At 40.3% G+C, this 20,785-nt stretch overlaps 1 protein-coding gene across 1 annotated transcript; it reads right to left on the minus strand.

Moving 5' to 3' along the window:
* Positions 1-3,114: 3,114 nt before the first annotated feature.
* On the minus strand, positions 3,115-3,768 carry LOC309977551 (large ribosomal subunit protein uL14-like). The gene is given in 2 exon segments (XM_082863683.1): positions 3,115-3,524; positions 3,527-3,768. Coding segments are annotated over 2 exon segments (420 nt in total). The 5' UTR covers positions 3,717-3,768; the 3' UTR covers positions 3,115-3,294.
* Between the last annotated feature and the right edge of the window lie 17,017 nt (positions 3,769-20,785).

The following is a 20,785-nucleotide window of genomic DNA, read 5'->3' on the forward strand; positions in this document are numbered from 1 at the left end:
CAATTAACAGAATCTGTAGATTGAAAGTGATCTTAGAGGTCATCTAGACGAATCTTCCAATTTCAATGGAGGTCAAAGTGAGGCTCAGAGAAGTGGCTTGATAATTAGGAACATACACACAATGACCATTTAATTTTCGAGTCTTGAAGCCTTCTGCTTTAATTTTTGCTGGGGTGTGAAAAAATAGTCACGCATAAAGGAATAATTAATGAGCAAAGAGAAAGTCTCCATCCAATAAAGAAATAGAGGCGTGTATTCTGCCCATGTTTTATAACTTCTTTCTTCAGCTACTTCTGTTGCATTATTTAAATGGTAGAAACTGTCTCCCTGAGAGTTGGTGTATTGAATTTCCCTGCATGTGTTCGGAGAGATTGAGTTCATTTGACTGTTGATTCTTTAGTGCAGCGAGGTATCCCAGAAAGAGATGGAGAGGTAATTTAATTGAAGACCTTAGCATCCATTTTGGCCCTTCTTTTCAGATGCCCATGTAGTATTCCAGCATAGCCATGGTATCCTGCGGACTCAAAGTGAAAAATATATTACCGGGGCTCCCAGACTTTACACTCATGCAGTACAGTTTTATAGCAAGGTTCAGTTGATCACAAAATAAAAAGGACCCAAGCAATACACTCTGGAGAATGTGACTTGAAACTGTAACCATTAGGGAGAAAAGTGCCCAGATATCCACGGAGTTGTGGGAAAGAGAATCTCTTACAGCATCAGGGTGACTTAGCAGGGACTCCTATGTCTCTGTGGTGATGTGCTGCTCCTGGAATATTCTCGGCCCAGTCCTTCTACTCTGCAAAGCCCTTTTGTTGATGACTCAGCACTTATTATTTATTTTAAACATTGATTTATATAGATTTCAATTCATTCCCTTTGTGAAAAGTCCCACCCGTGTTTTGTAGCCAGCTAAATCTTTTAAAAAGTATTTTTAGATACATTTATATGTATCTACATACATCAGGCACACATACACCTATGTGATTACGTACAAACACATATTTATATACACACACATACATATATGAACTAAAAGTAAACTAGATTATTCATTTCCTTGGGTACTTTTGAAAAATAGTTGATGAGATATTCCTGAAGTCAGGGCGATACTGGAAAATTCCACCAGAGGGCAAGTCCAAAACCAGGTTTTTGTGGGAATGGGCAGACATGGCTATTGGGGACACCAAAGAGCTTGAAACTTTTCAGTGAAATAACTAACCCTTACTTTCCCCACACATTGGATTTCACCTCTGCAATTACCGCCCTGCAATGGAGTTCTGTTCAGTTAACAATCCCTGATGAGAGGCTGATTAGGACAGGCCTGCATGTAGCTACCTGGATCCCCATCCCTGCAAGCCCAGCCTTCACACCCTGTGGACCACTTGTCCACACACGATGCTCTTCCGCACCGCCGAATCCCCCAGCGAGGCCGCTTCCTGAGGATGGGTTTTCCTCTCACCAGCCCATTCACAGCATTTGCTCAGAGCCAGTCTCCTAAAGAGAGACATTCTAATATTTTCTTCTTGTCCTTTCCAACTCCAAACTTTTCTGTGAAAATATTTCTACCACGTCAGAGTTTATAACATTTGCATTCTGTACTATGCTGTAATCAGTGCTTTGATTTGTCGTCTGTAGATTGAAAAAAATAGTTGGAATGCTGTCATTCTGCTCTACATAAATATTATTTGTTGCAAAGTCACAGAGCAGGATTGGACCTGTAGGGTATCCAGTGTCCGTTCAACAGTTCAACACCATCAACTCTCTGATGTGTAACGCTGAACACCTGAGAAAAATCTCACAGTGATGTACTTGATTGGCTGCTCGAAAGCCCACCACATTTTAGATTTAAAATAATAACAATAGTAATAATAACAACAAAAATGACAACAACCGTGAGCCTCAGTTTTGAAGAATAGGCACTTGGAATAATACAGGTTGTTAATAGCTGACCATCCCCCTCTTGGTTAAGTTCTGGATGCTTTGCTGTTGCCATGGAAGCAGGAGCTCCTCTGAGAGAAGGGGGTTCTGTATCACTTCCCTGGGACACACATCATGAATGTCTGCTGGACTTCTAAGCACCTGCCCCCACCCCCATGACCACAGTGGCTTCCTTAGTTACTAAACTTAGGACTTTCCACTCCACTAGGCCAAAAAATCAAGACCCTGTTACCAGAGGAAAGTCTCATTGGCTCCCGATGCTTGTATTTAGCTGTGATTTTATTTGTCCGTGAAGAAGAACTGAGGATTTACGGAAACTTTTGCTGAAAGGTCTATTGGCGTTGACTGACTGGAAGATCTTCAAAAAGTGCTCCAAGATCCTCCAGACGTTGTCATGTCCCAAATCAGGGTCATGGATACTCTAGCAGTAAGAGATGCAAAAGACACCAATATTAGTGCCCAAATATATATATATATATATATATATATATATATATATAAAAATATATATATAAAATCCCATGAGGACAACTAGGGGAAACTGGAAACGGTTAAGGAGTCAGTGCTTGTTTGTTCGTGTGTTTCTTCTCTTGGTTGCACTTGTTGGCAGGAATGGAACAAAACAATAGAATTAAAGATGTTAAGGGTCCATATTGGGTCTCTTCCTTGCTCTATCAAGAAAAGCAAGGCAGCGTGCTGTGTTTCCTTATGATAAAATGCTTGCTCATTTTACAAAATACAGGAACCGTGGATAAGCAGCAAGACATGAAAAACTCCCAAAAGCCCACCATGCAGAGATAATCTGTTAATATTTTAATTTAATGATGTCCATTGATTCATTCCGACAATGAGCTCATAATACAGATTTTGTCAAATTGCTTTTTCCCTTAAAAATACTATGCGATCATTTTCAGGTCAATATAATTTCAAATTAATAATTTACTCCTTCAATTTATAGTCTAGTAAAGACATAGGATTCTATTCTATGTATGTATCATAACTTTTAACCAATATTTTATCACTGGACATTTCATTTTTAATAGTACTTAAAATACTGTTATGTAACAGTATTTTGCACACGTACATTATGATTTCCTTAAAGAAATTCCTATAAGCAAAATTTCTAGTTCACAAGCTTTGTTGTTTTGTTTTTAACATATTTTAAAATGGCCCTTGAACTTTGATTTTTACCAGTGCAGTGTAAGTTTGCATTTTTTATATCCTTCTGAATGGCGGGCATTAGAAATATTTATTTTTATAGAAGAAATTTAGTCATATTTTATTTATTAGTTCTTTTTTTTGGGAGCAAATAATTTTTATTAATTTTTTTTCTTTTACAAATACACTGAAGCATCATGCAGTGCTGCCAGCATTGGATGCAATCCTGGGCCACAAGTCTGCACATTCCTTTGCAACTGGTCCTGTGATGGCAGAACCTTTCATCTCGCCTTTATTGTTTACTATGACCCCTGCGTTATCTTCAAAATAAAGAAACACACCATCTTTGCTCCGGTATGACTTTCGTTGTCGAATTACCACTGCTGGATGTACCTTCTTTCCGAGCTCTGGTTTGCCTTTCTTGATGTGGCCATCACCATGTCACCCACACCAGCAGCAGGAAGTCTATTCAGTCGTCCCTTGATCCCCTTCACAGAGATGATATACAGATTTTTGGCTCCTGTGTTGTCAGCACAGTTGATCACGGCTCCAACCGGAAGACCCAAGGAAATCCGGAATTTCGCACCAGAGGACCCACCACGTCCTCGCTTCAACATCTTGAAGGCCGGAAAGGGACAAAAACAAACAAACAAACAAAACTTGACTAGTTCTTAAAGCTAGTTTTAGTTTAATTGGTTTTCTAGGTTCCAAAACAAAAAGTGGCATTAAAAACTTATACTTGAGCAATGATCATTACAACATTACCCAAAGAGGGACAAACTATGAAATGCAGCTTCAATTTTGTGTTAATATTTTCAGGATCCTTCCGTAGCCTAATTCTTCTCCTTCACCCTTTTTTTGGGGGGGAGGGGATGCAACACAAGGACACACAAGATTCAATACTCTCAGATTCTGGAATAATCCTGTAAATCCATCCACAGGGATGAAGCCTTATTGAATGATAAGCCTTTATTTAAAATTTATCAGTACTTGCCTTGTTTGTGTTTGTTACCAGTAACGTCTTCTTATTTTACAAGACAAGCAGGAGGCTTAAGCAGATGAAACTTATCAAGAACAATTACGTTTCAGGAAAGTATTTACTCTCTAAAGTCTTGTGATCAAGCAGGGTATGTAGCTGCCCATTCCAAGTCCCAGTCAGGCCAATCCTCTTCTTTTGATTTTGTTTACAGAGGACTTGTCAGGATCTTGTGGTCAATCACATAGTCTAAACGGCATGGGGACATATGGCAAGTCAAGGAGGACAAAGCACCAGCTCAGCCAGGAATTTGAAAATAATCCTCAGAGGCTTCCCTGGAGATCTGTCTCTCCGGGTTATTTGAAATGTCCTGTTGTCACTCATCCAATCATGGACCGCATCTAAAATACCCTGATCTGGACTTCCCTGGTGGCGCAGTGGTTGAGAGTCCGCCTGCCGATGCAGGGGACACGGGTTCGTGCCCCGGTCCGGAAAGATCCCACATGCCGCGGAGCGGCTGGGCCCGTGAGCCATGGCCGCTGAGCCTGCGCGTCCGGAGCCTGTGCTCCGCAACGGGAGAGGCCACAACAGTGAGAGGCCTGTGTACCACACACACACACACACACACACACACACACACACACACACACACACACACACACATATTAAAATAAAATACCCTGATCTAGAAGTTGCCCCGCCTATATTTGAATGCCACCTGGAGGAGAGGAATAACTACTCTTTGAAAGAACGTATTCTATTTTAGAAAAACATTACTTGAAAAGCTGTGCTGAGCTAAAGATGCTCAATAGCATCCAATCATAGATTTTAAAAATTACATTAAAAATTAAAGTATATCAGGCACCACTCTAAGTTAGGTGCTTTACCAATTTTAATTAACTTAGTTCTTAATGGGGAGGTACTATGATCCCCATTTTACAGAAGGAGAACCGAGCCAGAGAGAATTTAGAAACGTTGTTCAACGTTACCACGATTGGTGAATGACGGCCCCCTTCAAGCCCAGATAGTCAGACACCAGAATCAGTGTTTTTAAGGACTGTGCACACTATACTGCTTCTTTTATGCTTGGGTACGTCAAAGAGAGACCTAACAAAAGGTCTTTTCCATAGGAACTGTTAACTGCAGTCTTCTAGAACATTAAAGCATGCGACACGGCAATGTCACAAGTGTTGGTTCCAAAGCAGAAGGGCATCATAGATGAGCAAGGTAGAGGTTCTGAACACATAGAAGTGTCCGACTTGATTCTGGATTCAATAGCCCTGAGTGAAATGGTTTGATCCACTGGCTTTTGCACCTATAAGTCGAGGTGACCTGGTGAGCTTAAAACCAGTGCAGATTATTAAATTGTATGCCCTGGAAACACTGATGCTGGTGACTGGGCCAGGGTCAGGAATCTGCATTTTTACCAAAGCTCCCTGGGTGAATCGAATGGACTGTGGTTTGGAAACCATGGGATTTCCTAACTCAGTCTTTCTCAAACTGTGGTCCCTGGAGAGCGGCCTCAGCCTCACCTGGCACTTGGTAGAAGTACAAATTCTCTGTCCCCGCCCTGGACTTAGGGATCGTGGAAATCTCTTTTAACAGACCCTACAGGTGACCCAAATGCCTGTTAAAGTTTGAGAACCGCTGCCCTAACTTTAAATCAAATCCTCAGGAAACACACGGCGTTAGTCTAGACATCAACTCCCTAGAGAATAATGGCAGCGCTCACACAACCTTCAACATAATTTTGTATCACCGCTCATTCTGATACTCTTTTTAAATCATGCTTCAATATTTGTTCCCTCTGTACAAAAAGGAAACCAGGTTGCATATAATATTTCTCCAGGGTGAAATTGAAGAGAGAAGAAAACCTACTTTCCTAGGGGATGAAAAAATCAGTAGAGCTGTTTCTGAATCATCCTTAAATTATTCAGTCCTTATGGATAGAAGTTATTCTTTTGGTAAAAATTATTTTTTTGTTTATCATTCAAATGAAATGACACTTGCAGTATCAGACACCATTTGTCACCGTTTTCTCTAAGCCAAGATATTAAAAATTCTTCACAAACACTAATTAGTCTCCTTACCGTTTTGGGGGAAGTTGAGGTCAAGGATGTCACCTTCATTGTTTTCGAGAGAAAATGGAGACACGTGAACAGTTGTCACCCAATTTGTATTCACTTCCCAACAATTCAATAACAGCATTCTTTCCATTTTTAGCTGACTGTATGGTTACACATATTTGACTTTCAGGTGCTAATTTCTTATATTTTTGGAAGCATTCATTTGTAGTTAACCTTTGGACACATTTTAAGTATGTAATCTTGGCTTACATCTCGTAACGGGCCGTACCTAAGAATAAAATATTATTTTGTGCAGTAATTTAAAATAAATAAACTAAGTAGCTTAAAAAAGACCTATCAATTGTCTGTGACCTTTTATCATTTATCATATAATCAGCGTGCTCTTTTTAACAAACAAAGCCCCTTCTTATCATCCAACGAAAAATGCCAATAATTGTCAGAAATTTTAAGTGCTTTTCCTATATATCTCCTTATTATCTAGTCTTTGATAGTATTATGTAGAGTCCATATGTGCTACACTGAAGCTTAACACGTTAATAAGTCTACACACCATTACACATCCCCAGCGGGATATATAAATAAATTCATAGATAAGTAATAGAAAGATAGATGATAGATAATTGATAGATTGACAGACAGATGGTAGATAGATAGAGCTAAGCTTACCATTTCGCAATGCTTATTGGGCAGAGAGTACTCATGTGTTCGGGGGTGTGTGTGTGTGTGTGTGTGTGTGTGTGTGTAAATATTTCAGGTCAGCCACTAATTACATATGCATTATTGGTTCCTAATACTAAGTCAATTAAAGTTGAGGTGGTTAAATTAATTTATTTGGGCTTAAATCACTCTACCAATAGGCCAAGTTTCTCTAGGCTTTTAAAATAGTGTCCTGAATTGTGTCAAGCCTGCTCTTGTCCTTTCTGGTTTTCTACTGGTCTTGATTCTTCAAGAACAGTCTTATTATAGAGACTCCTCTTTGCATTGATTCATGCGATGTACTTTTATTCAACACCCACTGTTGAACATCCACTGTGCTAACTGCTGAGCATTAAGAGATCCAGAGAGGGAGGCAATGCTATGGTTTGTTCAACCACAACCAAACATCAAGCCCAGAGACTGAATTTCTTTTTCATAATTCATCCTTTCTTGCTCATGACGTTATCCGCGTTATTGATGTTGCATTAATGTGTGTCGTTTGGACGTGAAGAGGGTGGCCCCTGGAGCCAGACTGCCCTTCTCCACTCAGCAGTTCTGTGACCTGGGGCTTCTCCAATATTGTCTTATGTAAAATAAGGATAATAATATCAATAGTATCTACTCCACAGGCTGACTTAAGGATTTGCTGAGCTAACGCGTGCAGCGTTTTTGAAGAACGCTATAGGATGGTTTCATGAATGTAGCTACGGTTATTATTTAGTGAAGATGCCCATGGCATAGACGACACTCACGTGCAAGGGAAGACCAGAATGCCAGCTCTGCTGAGCACCTGCTGTCTGGGAGCCACTGAAAAGGAACAGAGCTTCCTGCTTGCTACCCAGGCTACTTTCAAGCATCCTGCCGCCTTGTTTCCCCAAAGGAGATATCCTGGGCATTTGCTCTAGTATGCAAGTTATTTTGAGTTGTTTCTGGAGAAGTGGTATTAGATTTATACTGACTCTGTGAGGCTGCTTTCAGCAGGGTTGAGGCAGCAAATTCTCCCTGGAGAGCAGACAACAGACAACATACGCCCTGGTCCCTTTACCTCAAATGGTAAATTTCTCTGAAAAGGGAGAGTGGCCCTCCTTAAATTCCACGTGTTTAAATTCCCTCTATTTCATAAACGATTTTCAAGCTATGCCTTTCAAATCGTGCTGGAGTAGAGGAGCTCAGTTGCACCGACTTTGCAGTGGTCCTAATTTATGCGGTTGGGAAGAGCAGGCCTTTGCTCTCTGCAAAGCCTGGCGGATGAGCCCAGACCAGCATCTCCTTTCAAATGCATCACGGGAAACTCCATTTTCACTCCAGACAAGTCCATCTCCACCGGCTCAAACTATGAGGAAAGAGAAGCAATTGCTGGGCCAGGCTCTTGACAGGGGGAGAGCTACCACGGGTGGCTGGGAAGGTTGGGGAAGGGAGAGCATGTTTGTGTCTTCAAATGCGGCGAATCTGAATTTCAAAACGTCAACTTTTTAAGGCAATCTGGGAGGAGGGGATCGCGTTTGATTTTGGGAAGCAAGGAGTGAAGGGTTCTTAGCGAATCGGTCCTTCCTCTTGCTCCTCCCTGCGAGGTCCCCTGTCTGAGTGCCGCTTTCCTTGCAAATGTGCCCAGGTGACATCCACAGCAATTTCAAACACTCTGCACCTACAGTCAGAGTGCGTGGAAAGGGAGCTGTCAGCTCTGAAAACAGAGATGCCTCCGTACAAATAACTAACAAAGTAGGCGAAGGTGCACCGCTCTCCAAAGAGCCATTGCTGGTAACAGTACTCAGCCATCTTCTCTTTTCACCAGGCTGCAAACTCATTTTGAAAACCAATTGTCCCCGTAGGTAGGACTGCTGGGGCTGACCCTGGAGGGATAGCTGGGGTGGAGGTGGCCTTCCAAAGCTGCTGCTTTCTGATCCCATCTTGTTGGAAGTGCATGAAAGACTATTTTCTTCCCCCCTTTCCAAGAAAAGTACTTAAATGGCTCATTATTTTTATTTTATTTTATTAATTTTTATTGGAATATAGTTGCTTTACAATGTTAGTTTCTGCTGTACAGCAAAGTGAATCAGTTATGTGTATACATATATCCCCACTTTTTCAGATTTCCTTCCCGTTTCGGTCACCACAGAACACTGAGTAGAGTTCTCTGTGCCATACAGTATGTTCTCATTAGTTATCTATTTTATACATAGTAGTAGTGTATGTATGTCAATCCCAATCTCCCAGTTCATCCCACCCCTCCGCCCTCCTTGGTGTCCATAAGTTAGTTCTCTACATCTGTGTGTCTGTTTCTGCTTTGCGAATAAGTTCACCTGTACCGTTTTTCTAGATTCCACATATAAGCAATATTATACGATATCTGTTTTTCTCTTTCTGACTTACTTCACTCTGTATGACAGTCTCTAGGTCCATCCTCGTCTCTGCAAATGGCACAATTTTGTTTCTTTCTATGGCCGACTAATATTCCATTGTATCTATTTACCACCACATCTTCTTGGTCCATTCCTCTGTTGATAGACATTTGGGTTGCTTCCGTGTCCTGGCTATTGTAAACAGTGCTGCGATGAGCACTGGAGTGCGCGTGTCTTTTGGAATTATGGTTTTGTCCAGGTCTGTGCCCAGGGGATGGGATTGCTGGGTCATATGGTGGTTCTAGTTGTAGCTTTTTGAGGAGCCTCCCTACACTGGCTCATTATTTTTGACTGTGGTTCCATTAGAGCTTTCATTTTGCTCTCACAGGTGGATTTCATTTTGTCCTGCCTGATGCAGGATGGGGTGAGGGGTGAATGCTTCCGGCAACACTCCTGGTGGGAGGTCGCCCAGAAACTGCTTCTCAGTCCTCCAGCGATCAGGACACAACATTCACTGAGCCCCGCCCAACGTCCTCACTGTGCTAAGTGCTTTCACCTCTTATCTCACTGGATCTTGGTGACCCCCGGGAGGTAGGTGGCAGGTGACGTGCTCACTAAGCAGACCTGGAGCTGAAGTTTAGAGTCTCCAGAACTTGATCAAGATCATACACCTGGTGTGGAAAACGTCCGTGATCCCTAAATGCCTCATGTACACTGTGCTCTAAAAAAAATTTGCTTTGTTTTTGCCTGAAAAAATTTTATTCAACTGTAAGACAAACTTGCCCTCTGTCGATGATGCTGCCCACGCCCATCATCACCATTTTCCTTTTTTAATATTTTTTCCTTGCTCTTTGGCTGTTCTCTCTATGCCAACGATCTGCAGTTTGTGTGGCATTTATGTCCTTTTCTCATATCCGCCTCCCCTACTCCAAGAACTTTCTGTTGTGGAATCTCATATTCTAGCCAGAAGGTTTAACTAGGAACTATTGATATTTTCATTTTAAATATTTAATCACGCATAATGATCTATCTGTCTAACCACACTGAGTTGAAATCACTCTGGTAAAAGGTTTGGTCTATCCTGTAGAACTCCAGATTCCCTGCCTAGAAGAGTCTGAAATCTTGCAAATAAATCAAGGACCCACATCACAGAGTCTGAGGTTTCCGAGGGATTCGAGATCATCACCATATAAATTTCATTCTGCATTTTGTTTGGTTCTATTTGTGATGTAAAGTGAAGTCCATTCCATGGAGCTGGCCTTGCCTGCATCTTCTTCTCCATAGCATCCTCTCCTCCCTCCTTCCTTGACTGGATTTGTCATCATGCTGATGCTCTGACGCTTCTCTCTTCCCATTTATCACCTCACCTCTGTCTTCCATCTTCCACTGCAGATGGTCTACCCTTCAGCAGCATCAGGATAATGTGAAACTGAAGATTAATTACTTAAGGACCATTTACCACAGGCTACTCTCTAAACATGGCATTCACATCTGTACTTTCACTTTCCCAGTTCCCACCAGTGTCAGTGCCCTTTCTCTTATGCTGCCAACATCGGGAAGAACTTTTTTAAGGGCTGTTTATCAGTTTATCAGTAAGAAGCCCTGCTGGGCATCCCATGTGGCAGAGTGAGTGGTGATCTCATCTGCCTTGTATTACCCATGAGGACAGAGAAGGTATTTTGTTTATCTCGGTGTTCTCAGAATCATGGCTTTGTTTGTTCAGTAAGAATTATTGAACTGAATCCTTACTAAGGTATTATTTTTCTCATGCATATTTGAATTTTAATGGGAAACTCGAAAAGAAGGGGAGAAGGAAAAAGAAGAGGAAGGGAAAAGAGAGCTAAAGGAGAGAAAGACGTTAGCTTAAGGAATGACATGCTATGGTTTTAAGGGATTAATGATAGAATTTACATCAGGGAATGGTTTACGAAGGGCACTTATCTTTTTAAAAGGTTGTCTGTATTAATGTAGCTATGTTTGCTGTAATAGCTCATAGACCTAAATTCTCTCTCTTTTAAACATAAGTTGGTGAAATCTTATGAATGGTCAGCAGTGATTCATAGTAAGATGAAATCTCTCGTATTATGAGGAAGGAGGGAATAGCATAGCTCTTGCCCCATGTTGGAAATCTCAGAGGCCCCTGTAATATTGGTGAGATATGTGAGGACCACTAATAGATTCATGCGTTATGTAATTTACACTTTAAGAGATTCAGTACAAAGGAATGTTTTCAAAACAGAATTTGAATATTAGCTCCAATTCACCTTTTATGTATAATCTTGGGAAAGTCCGATAACAATCGTGTTTCAGTTTTCTAATCTGCAAATTAGAATGATGGAGCATATGTAAGGTGTTCTGGATTCTTAAGACGTCATGTTTTTTAAATGCATTATTAAAAAACGAAAGGTGTTTATTTACAAAATCTTAACACATTGAGAATTATTTGCTGAACCCTTAATCCAAGCATTGCCTGCAATCCAAAAATCAATCAGGTGTGGATCCTGCGCTCAGGGAGATGTATATACCAAGAAAGATTTTTTTTCTAGGTATAGATAAATACTGGTGATTAAAGTAGAATGTATCCCATTTTAATTAGAGAGTTTAGGGGAAGTGACGTAAGGGCAATGAGAAAAAGAGGATTTTCATGGAATTGCGGAGTTCTTCTGAACTGCTCTTGAGAGAGTGTTGGAAGATGGCTGGGATTTGATCATGTGAAGTTGGCAGGAGAAAGGGATATAATGAGACAGAGACAACATAAGCAAGTTCTGAAGATGGGGGTGGGTGGAATTTGTGAATATGTGAAGTATGGAACACAGTCGTGGGCTTTACAGGTACAGAGTACGTACAGAGTACGAGGAATACTGGGTGATTTTTCCTAGTGGAGTTAAGATTGCCCCGTTGAAGACTAATCAGAGAACAGGAGAAAAAAGAAAACTTTTTAGTAATTGCAAAAGTGTAGGTGAGTCATGTCCTAAAGAAATGAAAGACATTGTAAAAAGACAGGAGAAAATGGGTGGGTAGATTATTGAATAAATGACAACATCACTGACTTATGATGAATGAGTGATCATAAATTAACAGGACTTGTCATGCAAACATTCTAGATCTATAAGTTTTCTTGCCTTTAAAAAAATACTTTTCTCACATGTATGGAAGAAGTCCCTGATATAACAAGCCAGTTTGAGTTAATAATGCAGCAAATTTGTTCATGAGAATTTGGGGTACTCCGCAAAAATGGTGAATTATTAGAAGTAAAACCTTTGGGAACCATCTTCAGAATTATGCACTGATTTTGGTTCGAAGCAGTGCCGTCATTTTTGGATTTTTATTCTGTTCTTTGTTAAAATGTGTTTACAACTGCATTTCCCATTTTAAATACCTGTGCATCCCCTAATTTATTTTTCTCCCTTGGAAGAGAGTAGGTTGCCAGCCGAAATTCTTCTGAAACTGACAAATAGAAGACTGAAGACACAGATCTAGTCACAGATCCAGTAATGGCTGAAGTTTCCAAAATTTAGCTTAGATGGATTTTCAGCCCTTTAGAGTAGGTCCACTTTTTAGTTTTCTTTCTTTGCACAATTACGCAAGTCAGATTATTTCAGTGCCCTCCTTTAATGTGTAATGAACTAGCATAAAAATCTATAAATGTCACTTTTCGGTTGGCCAATAACTATTTGAAAAGAATGAGAGAAATGAGAAATAAAGTCAAAGCACCCTCCTCTTGTAGATGCGGAGGATCCCTAATTGTTACTTTGCTGAAAAGAGGAGCTGATGGGACTCTTAACACATGAAGATAAACTTTGCTTCTATCTCTGGGTTTGTGTCTGCACATTCCTAGCAGAAATGTATTTGGTCTTCGGTTTAATTTTCTTAATTTACATGTTGGATAAAAAAATCCTTTTAAACAGGATATGATGAAAATACAGCACTTATATAGTGGGAAAGAGGGTAAAACATATGACTTAAATGTTAGTAATACATTTTTTAAAAGATTGATAAGAATAGTTGTACATTTCTATTAAATGCTGGTTCTTGATGAAAAGTAAAGTTAAAAAGAAGAGAATGGGGAAACCATGAGAGGTTTGAAAGATTCTTGTAGATATTTCCAAGAACGTTAATGTTTCTTGACATTGGTCTCATATTTAAAAAATAAAAGTAGGAGAAGTCTACTGTAAAAAAAAGTAATAAATATTCTATAAAGTAAAAAGTAAACGTTTCTATCAGTCCATTGACCAAAAACCCTCCCCCAATTAAAAATAATTAACGGTTTATGTACCATTCCAGGCCTTTCATATATATTTATAAATATCTCAATGTTCAACTCATATAGCTCGACTTCTGTTGCTGTTGTCAACTGTATTATTCTATCAACACCACATAATTATTTTTCTAACCCAATTTGGATCATACCATACCTATTATTACTTGACCTGTTAACTCGTATAATGTTTGATATACATCATTCTTTATCTGCATACACAACCCTACCTTATTCTTTCCATCAATTGCATAAAGTACCATGATATTGCTATACCATATTTTAGCCACTCTTTTGTTAAGAAAACTTAGATTTCCAATTGCTAGTATAATGAATGGCAATTCAGTGTACATTAACGCACATGTATATTCTTCCACATGTGTTAAGTGTTGCTTAGGATGGATTTTGATGAATACCACCAAAAAAAAAATCCCTACTACAGCAAATAACACTCTCAGTATTTGGTATGAGAGGGGTGTTGTCTTACTCTCAGTAATGCAAAGCCTTGCCAGTGTTTGCTGAATTCACCAAAGTTATCAGTGAAAATGATTTTTATTGTTATATTAATCTGCGTTTCTCTGATAATTGGTGAAGTCCAACTCCTGTCTCGTGCAATGGCCATTTATGATTCTCTTTCTGTGAAATGCCTGTTCACTTGTTTTGCCCACTTTTTTCTTCCATTTTATTTTTCGTATTGATTTATAGAAGCAGTTTCTACATTGTTGATTTTAAGAATGCTAAGAATTTGTCTAGTATATAAAATACTTTAGTATTGGCGGTTATTTTGGCCCTGTTGCTTGTCTTTGAATTTGTTTATATCATTCATAACCTCATAAAAGTGTCTTAAGTATGGGAAAGATTTTCCAAGTTTGGGAAAAAGCATGAGCAAAAGGTTTGATGGTAGAATGATTATGCAATTTCTATTATTATAGGATGAATAGAAAATTAAACCAATATGGCAGCTATAAAGTAAAACCCTTGGTCCCTTACTCCATAAGTAATACATATTAAAAAAAAAAAAAAGAAACCAGGTTCTCAATATTTCAGATTTGTTTTACTTGCCTGAACACGTATAAGCAAAGATATAATCTGTATTCAAAATGCTAATTTGGCCTTTAAAATCTGACTATATTAATTAGCATGAATTAGAGCAACCTTCTCTGTCAGACCTGCCAATTAATATGTATGACCATTAAGTTTAAACCCAGTTGACTGATGAAAACGTTAGCACACAGTAAAATGACTTCAAACAAATACTCTTCCAGCTCTCTGCTAAGGACCTGGACTACTGCGTACCTTACAGAATTTGTTTCCATGCTCTAATCATACTCATACGTTAGCAATTACAGTTGAAATACATAGCAGAGTTCTTTTCACAACAGAGACTCTGAAAGGAGTTCTGGGGTGGAGTAAAAAGAACATTGAGGCTGCGTATTCATTCAGTAGTTCATTTATGCTATGGGTTACAGTCTAGGAATTTTTCTTAATCCACATAATATACTATAGAATCCTAGAACTCAACACTGCAGGAGATTTATGCTATCTTTCTAAAAAACATTCACTGAGTGATAAGACAACAAATCCCTTCCTTTGAAGGACAGAGCAGAAATCACATCTGAGGAAGAGGCAGAGAATGAAGTGACCTGGTTGGCTGCCAAGAGAAGTCTTGAAATGTCAGGATCCAACCTTCGGCTTTCCGCCTTCTAAGCACTGAAACTAGGTCTTTCCCAATCTCTCCAGAGTCCTGGATTTGACTGCATTCTGCACATCCGTTGCAAACTAACCAGTTCACAAGCTCCTCAAATACATAAAATAATGTAGCAGGAAAGTGGGTGTGCTATTTGGGATCTCCTGACAGTTTTAAAATATGACCTAATAAGCTAAATTGTATATATTAGGATTATTTGCTGAGTATCAGACTAAAGATATTTAGTTGAAATAGCATGAAAGCAAATGCCTGTAATCCTGACGCCTTGGCGTTTCCAGCTGTGAAGTAAGAGAGCACCAGCCAGGATAGACCGTGCCAGCTCCGTCAGAGCTGCTCCAAACAGGCCGGAAGAGTAACGGTTTTCATTGCTCCAGGTTCTGAAGGATATATTCTTAACACAGTAATTCCATCTCAACCTTAGGGACTAGGGTCCCGAAACCCCCTGTGGGTAAATAAATTGAGAAAAAAATGTTTGTTTTTTTGCGGTACGCGGGCCTCTCACTGCTGCGGCCCCTCCCGTTGTGGAGCACAGGCTCCGGATGCGCAGGCCCAGCGGCCATGGCCCACGGGCCCAGCCGCTCTGCGGCATGTGGGATCTTCCCGGACCGGGGCACGAACCCGCGTCCCCTGCAAAGGCAGGTGGACTCCCAACCACTGCACCACCAGGGAAGCCCTCTTCTTTATTCTTTAACATGGACCATGGGCACGTGCAAGGAAACTGTTTTTTTACTCTTTGTAGGGTAAAAAAAATTCCCTTTATAGAAACTCTCTGTGGTTGTATGACATTAGTTTCTGCAGAAATTTGAATTTTACCCCCAATTTTTTCTGGACCTCTTCTTCTGTGTTGAATGTCATTAAAGCAGGCTCTGATGGATAAAAATCCAACCCTCTTGTCTGTAATGTAGGGGGAACCCTGCTTTTCAATTGCATTTGTCTTCCACTTTTCAACTTGAAGTCCCCCCAAAACGCCGATTCTATTTCTACAATCTCACCCTGGACAGAGTGCCCCTCACAGCCTGTTGGACCTGTTTCTTCCACCGAGTGTAGATGACACGGTTCAGCAGCAGGTCACCACCGTGTTCACAAGGGTGCCTCTCTGCTCGAGTCCAGCCTCTTCCTTTGCTTTGGTTTCACATGTATGAAGACGCAGCCACCGGGCTATCTCCATTTCTCTGTCTTTCATCAACTCTGGTCAAGGAGCAATTCACAGGAACAGAGCTTCTTTGATTAGGTGCTTCTCTTTTTTTCCCCAAAACACCAGGACCTTTCTCCTGGTCCGTCTTGTTGTGGTTCCTTCTATATCTTTAGTCGTGGAAAATCTTCTCTGCTGGTCTTCAGGTAAAGAAAATTCTCCCATGTGTTGATTTTACAGTTGAGTTTTGGAGATATTATTGCTACTCCTTAATTTAAAAAACTGATCAATTAGTATATGTGAAAGTGTTTTATAAGCTACACAGTACAATAAAAGAGCTATGATAATATTGCAGTTTATTGTATCTCTTCACAAAGCCAAGATGTGCACCAAGATTATCCTCGTTGGGATCCTTAGGTGTATATTCCATTTTTACATACAAAGACAGTTTAAAGTAAAAATGGCAAACTCTACTCTAGACCACTGTAGACTGTCCCTCACAGAGATCTTCCAGTGTATCATTATAACCAACAAATTTTGGTCATCCACAGAAGTTATGTTGGTGTTTCAAAGTTTGAAATCTTTATGAACCAGAAATATAAACCAAGTGAAATAAAACAGAGCTTCATTTGCTAAGGGCTCTGACACCCCTAAGTATCACTGTAGCTGTTCGATATATTTGATACTTTATTCAAAATTGTGTTTAGATGTATAGATAGATAGATAGACAGATGATGTGAAACTTCTTTTTGTCTCATGGTAGTTTTTGAAAAAAACACAATTCAGACTGCTTTGTGTGATTTTGTAATAACTCATATAAATGTTCTGCATTGAAATTATTATTCTTATTTGAGGATACACATTTGAATAAAAAGTTAGATTTTAGACAGGAAATCTAAACATATTTAGGCTGCGTTTGCTTCAATAAGAACTCCTTTCTCAACATACTGCTAAGAAGTAAGATGTCCCAGTGGTACTGTCAGACTGAGACAGGGTACCCTAACTCAGCTGCTCCTGTATTATTCTACCTCATGGCAGGAATCCGTAAACTAGTTTTGAGTTTATAATGCAAGTCTTTCTCAAAGCTTTCTGCCACATTCTATAAAACTACCGATTAATCAGATCCACTCTCCCCCTGAATCATAAATCACTAGTACATTGACACTGGATCTCATTCATCTTAGTAACTTGTATGCTCCTTGCTGGAGTAAAGTAAACTGAGTTCATCTATCGAAGCCTTTGATCCTGGAGACAATTCATCCTGCTTATCTAAGGATGCTGTGCCTTTATTTTGGAAAATTCGTTCTCTTGGCGCGTTCTCCTCAAACCTAGAGAAGAGGCCCTACCACAAATCCCGAGATCCGTGGTCTGCGCCTCACTCTTCCCAGAGGCAGAGGCTAGAATGATGATGGGAACGTGGAGGTCCCTGCAGTGCCACCTGGAGATTTCTGTCCTTCCCGCCTACCTGGACACCAGCATGTCGTCCTGGGTACCTGGAGCTGATGCTTTACGGCTTTCTCCATCAGGGTAGTCTTTGAAGGAAAATTCTGTCATGCATCTCTCTTTGTTTTAAACATCACAATGGCATTTTATTGTTGTTGTTTTGCAATACACAGTGAATACACAACAGAAATCAAACATAAAAATGACTCTTCTCCTAAATTTAATTGTAGAAATTGTGTGTATTTTCTTAAAAAATCATAGTGCACCTGGGCGAAGACCAGTACATTGCAAGTGAAATGATGGTTCTTGATGAAGGTGATGCTGTGAGAGAGCATTTTGGTCTGGAGATGTGAACACTGATAATGGGATAGAATTCTAGAAAACGTGGCACCTTTCTACAATTTCATTCAACACGCTTTTATTGATGCCTACTATGTAGCCAGTATTACTGGATGTCTAGGATATACATGCATGTGCAGGCACTCACACACACACACACACAGACACACTACTCAGTCATTGTTATTACCTTTTATTAAGACAGTCGGTTAGAGCAGTTTAAGGTTGACAGCAAGATTGAGAGACAGGTACAGAGATGTCCCACATACCCTCCTCCCCAACACGTGCACAGCCTGACCCTTATCAACATCCCCCAAGAGATGCTACATGCGTTACAATCGATGAACCTACACTGACATGTCGTCGTCACCCAAAGTCTCTAGTTTACCTTAGGGATCGCTCTTGGCATTGCATTTTCTGTGAGTTTGCACAGAGGTACGATTTGTACAGTTGACATATATCCATCATTATTATATCATACAGTGTAGTTTCATTCCCCCTAAAATCCTCTGTGTTCTGCCCATTTATCCCTCCCCAACCACAGCCACGATTTTAAGTCCGTGATTTAATAAGGGAAGTTTATTAGAGAAAAATGATATGGACCAGAAAGAAGTAGATAGAGCTATGAAAGAGCAGCTCGGCTTATAGGAATTAGAAAACGCATGACAAAATAAGTAGCATTTGAGTTGGACCATAGAGATAAAGGGAATTATTCCAGGCCGTGAAAGCTGGGGCTTTGTAAGCCATATAAACATAGAGAGAGTTGTTAAATGACACAGTGTGCTCAGGGAAGTGTGAGACACTCAGTGTAGTTTTCACCGGGCTTCCCTCTCAGCACAAATGCTTTGCCTCACACTATTACTTATTCATTGTCACAGCCAGCATTCCTATTCTATCACCCATCACAGTGGGAGTGACCTTGTCTCTTGAATAACATTTCTTTTCTCTTGAAATAATTTCTATCCTAAATTCTTAGTTTCTTCCCATTCCTCTGAATTCTTCAGTTTTCCAATAATTGTCATTATAAAACCCACAATTGATTCTGCCATCCTTCTGTTAAAGTCGTTCACCGCCTCTTCGTTGCCTACAGCATAAAGTCTCAGTCCCTTCACATGAGGTACAAGATCAGTGACTACCTGGCCCTAATCTATCTTCCCATCCTCATCTCTCACCATCTCCTTTCTTGCACAAAACTACACTGATGGCTTCCCTGGTGGCGCAGTGGTTGAGAGTCCGCCTGCCGATGCAGGGCACACGGGTTCATGCCCCGGTCCGGGAAGATCCCACATGCTGCAGAGCGGCTGGGCCCGTGAGCCATGGCTGCTGAGCCTGCGCGTCCAGAGCCTGTGCTCCACAACGGGAGAGGCCACAACAGTGAGAGGCCCGCGTACCGCAAAAACAAAAAACAAACAAACAAAAAAACGACACTGAGTGTTTCACACTTCCGTGAGTATACTGTGCAATTTAACAACTCTCTCTGTTTATACGGCCTACAAAGCCCCAGATTTCGCGGCCTGGAATAATTCCCTTTATCTCTATGGTCCAACTCAAATGCTACTTATTTTGTCATGCGTTTTCTAATTCCTATAAGCAGAGCTGCTCTTTCATAGCTCTGTCTACTTCTTTCTGGTTCATATCATTTTCTCTAATAAACTTCCCTTATTAAATCACGGACTTAAAATCGTGGCTACGGTTGGGAAGGGATAAATAGGCAGAACACAGAGGGTTTTAGGGGGAATGAAACTACACTGTATGATATAATAATGATGGATATATGTCAACTGTACAAATCGTACCTCTGTGCAAACTCACAGAAAATGCAATGCCAAGAGCGATCCCTAAGGTAAACTAGAGACTGGGTGACGACGACATGTCAGTGTAGGTTCATCGATTGTAACGCATGTAGCATCTCTTGGGGGATGTTGATAAGGGTCAGGCTGTGCACGTGTTGGGGAGGAGGGTATGTGGGACCTCTCTGTACCTGTCTCTCGATCTTGCTGTCAACCTTAAACTGCTCTAACCAACTGTCTTAATAAAAGGTAATAACAATGACTGAGTAGTGTGTGTGTGTGTGTGTGTGTGTGTGTGTGAGTGCCTGCACATGCATGTATATCCTAGACATCTAGTAATACTGGCTACAAAGCCCACCTGTTTGCCAGGTCTTATAAATAAGTTCTTGGATTGCACATCTCCTTGGCCTTCTGGGCGTAGCACTGGAGCCTAACATATTTATCTCTGATTCTTCAAAGTAATAAGAAGCAGGAATTCTGTTTCACACTTTATTAATCATATAACGAGTTAATAAGTAACGGTTTCCATTTCTTGGAAACTCTGAAAAGAAGCAATTTCTTAAAGAAATTAGAAAGTTCCTTTTTTCACCCTCACTGGAGCCAACTAGTTCCATAGACTGCTTAAGAGGTCCTGCAGAACTGAATGAGTTTCCATTCTTGTTGGTCTCCTGGGGCACACACAGACCAAGGCATTGGGTAAATTCCATGAGACACAAAATCATCTCTTAGAGTAAAAGAACTTGTCTTGTCTGGAAAGATCATTTATAAAGTGTTCAAGTCAGGCTGAGGCTTAATTCCATTTAGTTCTTTTAAGTTGGATGAATAAATCCATTGTCGGGACCAGAAGGAATGAGCTGTTTGTACCACTGACAGTTTTTCACACTAGTTAATTTTTGGCATTGGAACTAGTCTACCCTG

Source organism: Leucopleurus acutus, assembly GCF_964270905.1.
Source record: "Leucopleurus acutus genome assembly, chromosome: 21".
Taxonomy (NCBI): domain Eukaryota; kingdom Metazoa; phylum Chordata; class Mammalia; order Artiodactyla; family Delphinidae; genus Leucopleurus; species Leucopleurus acutus.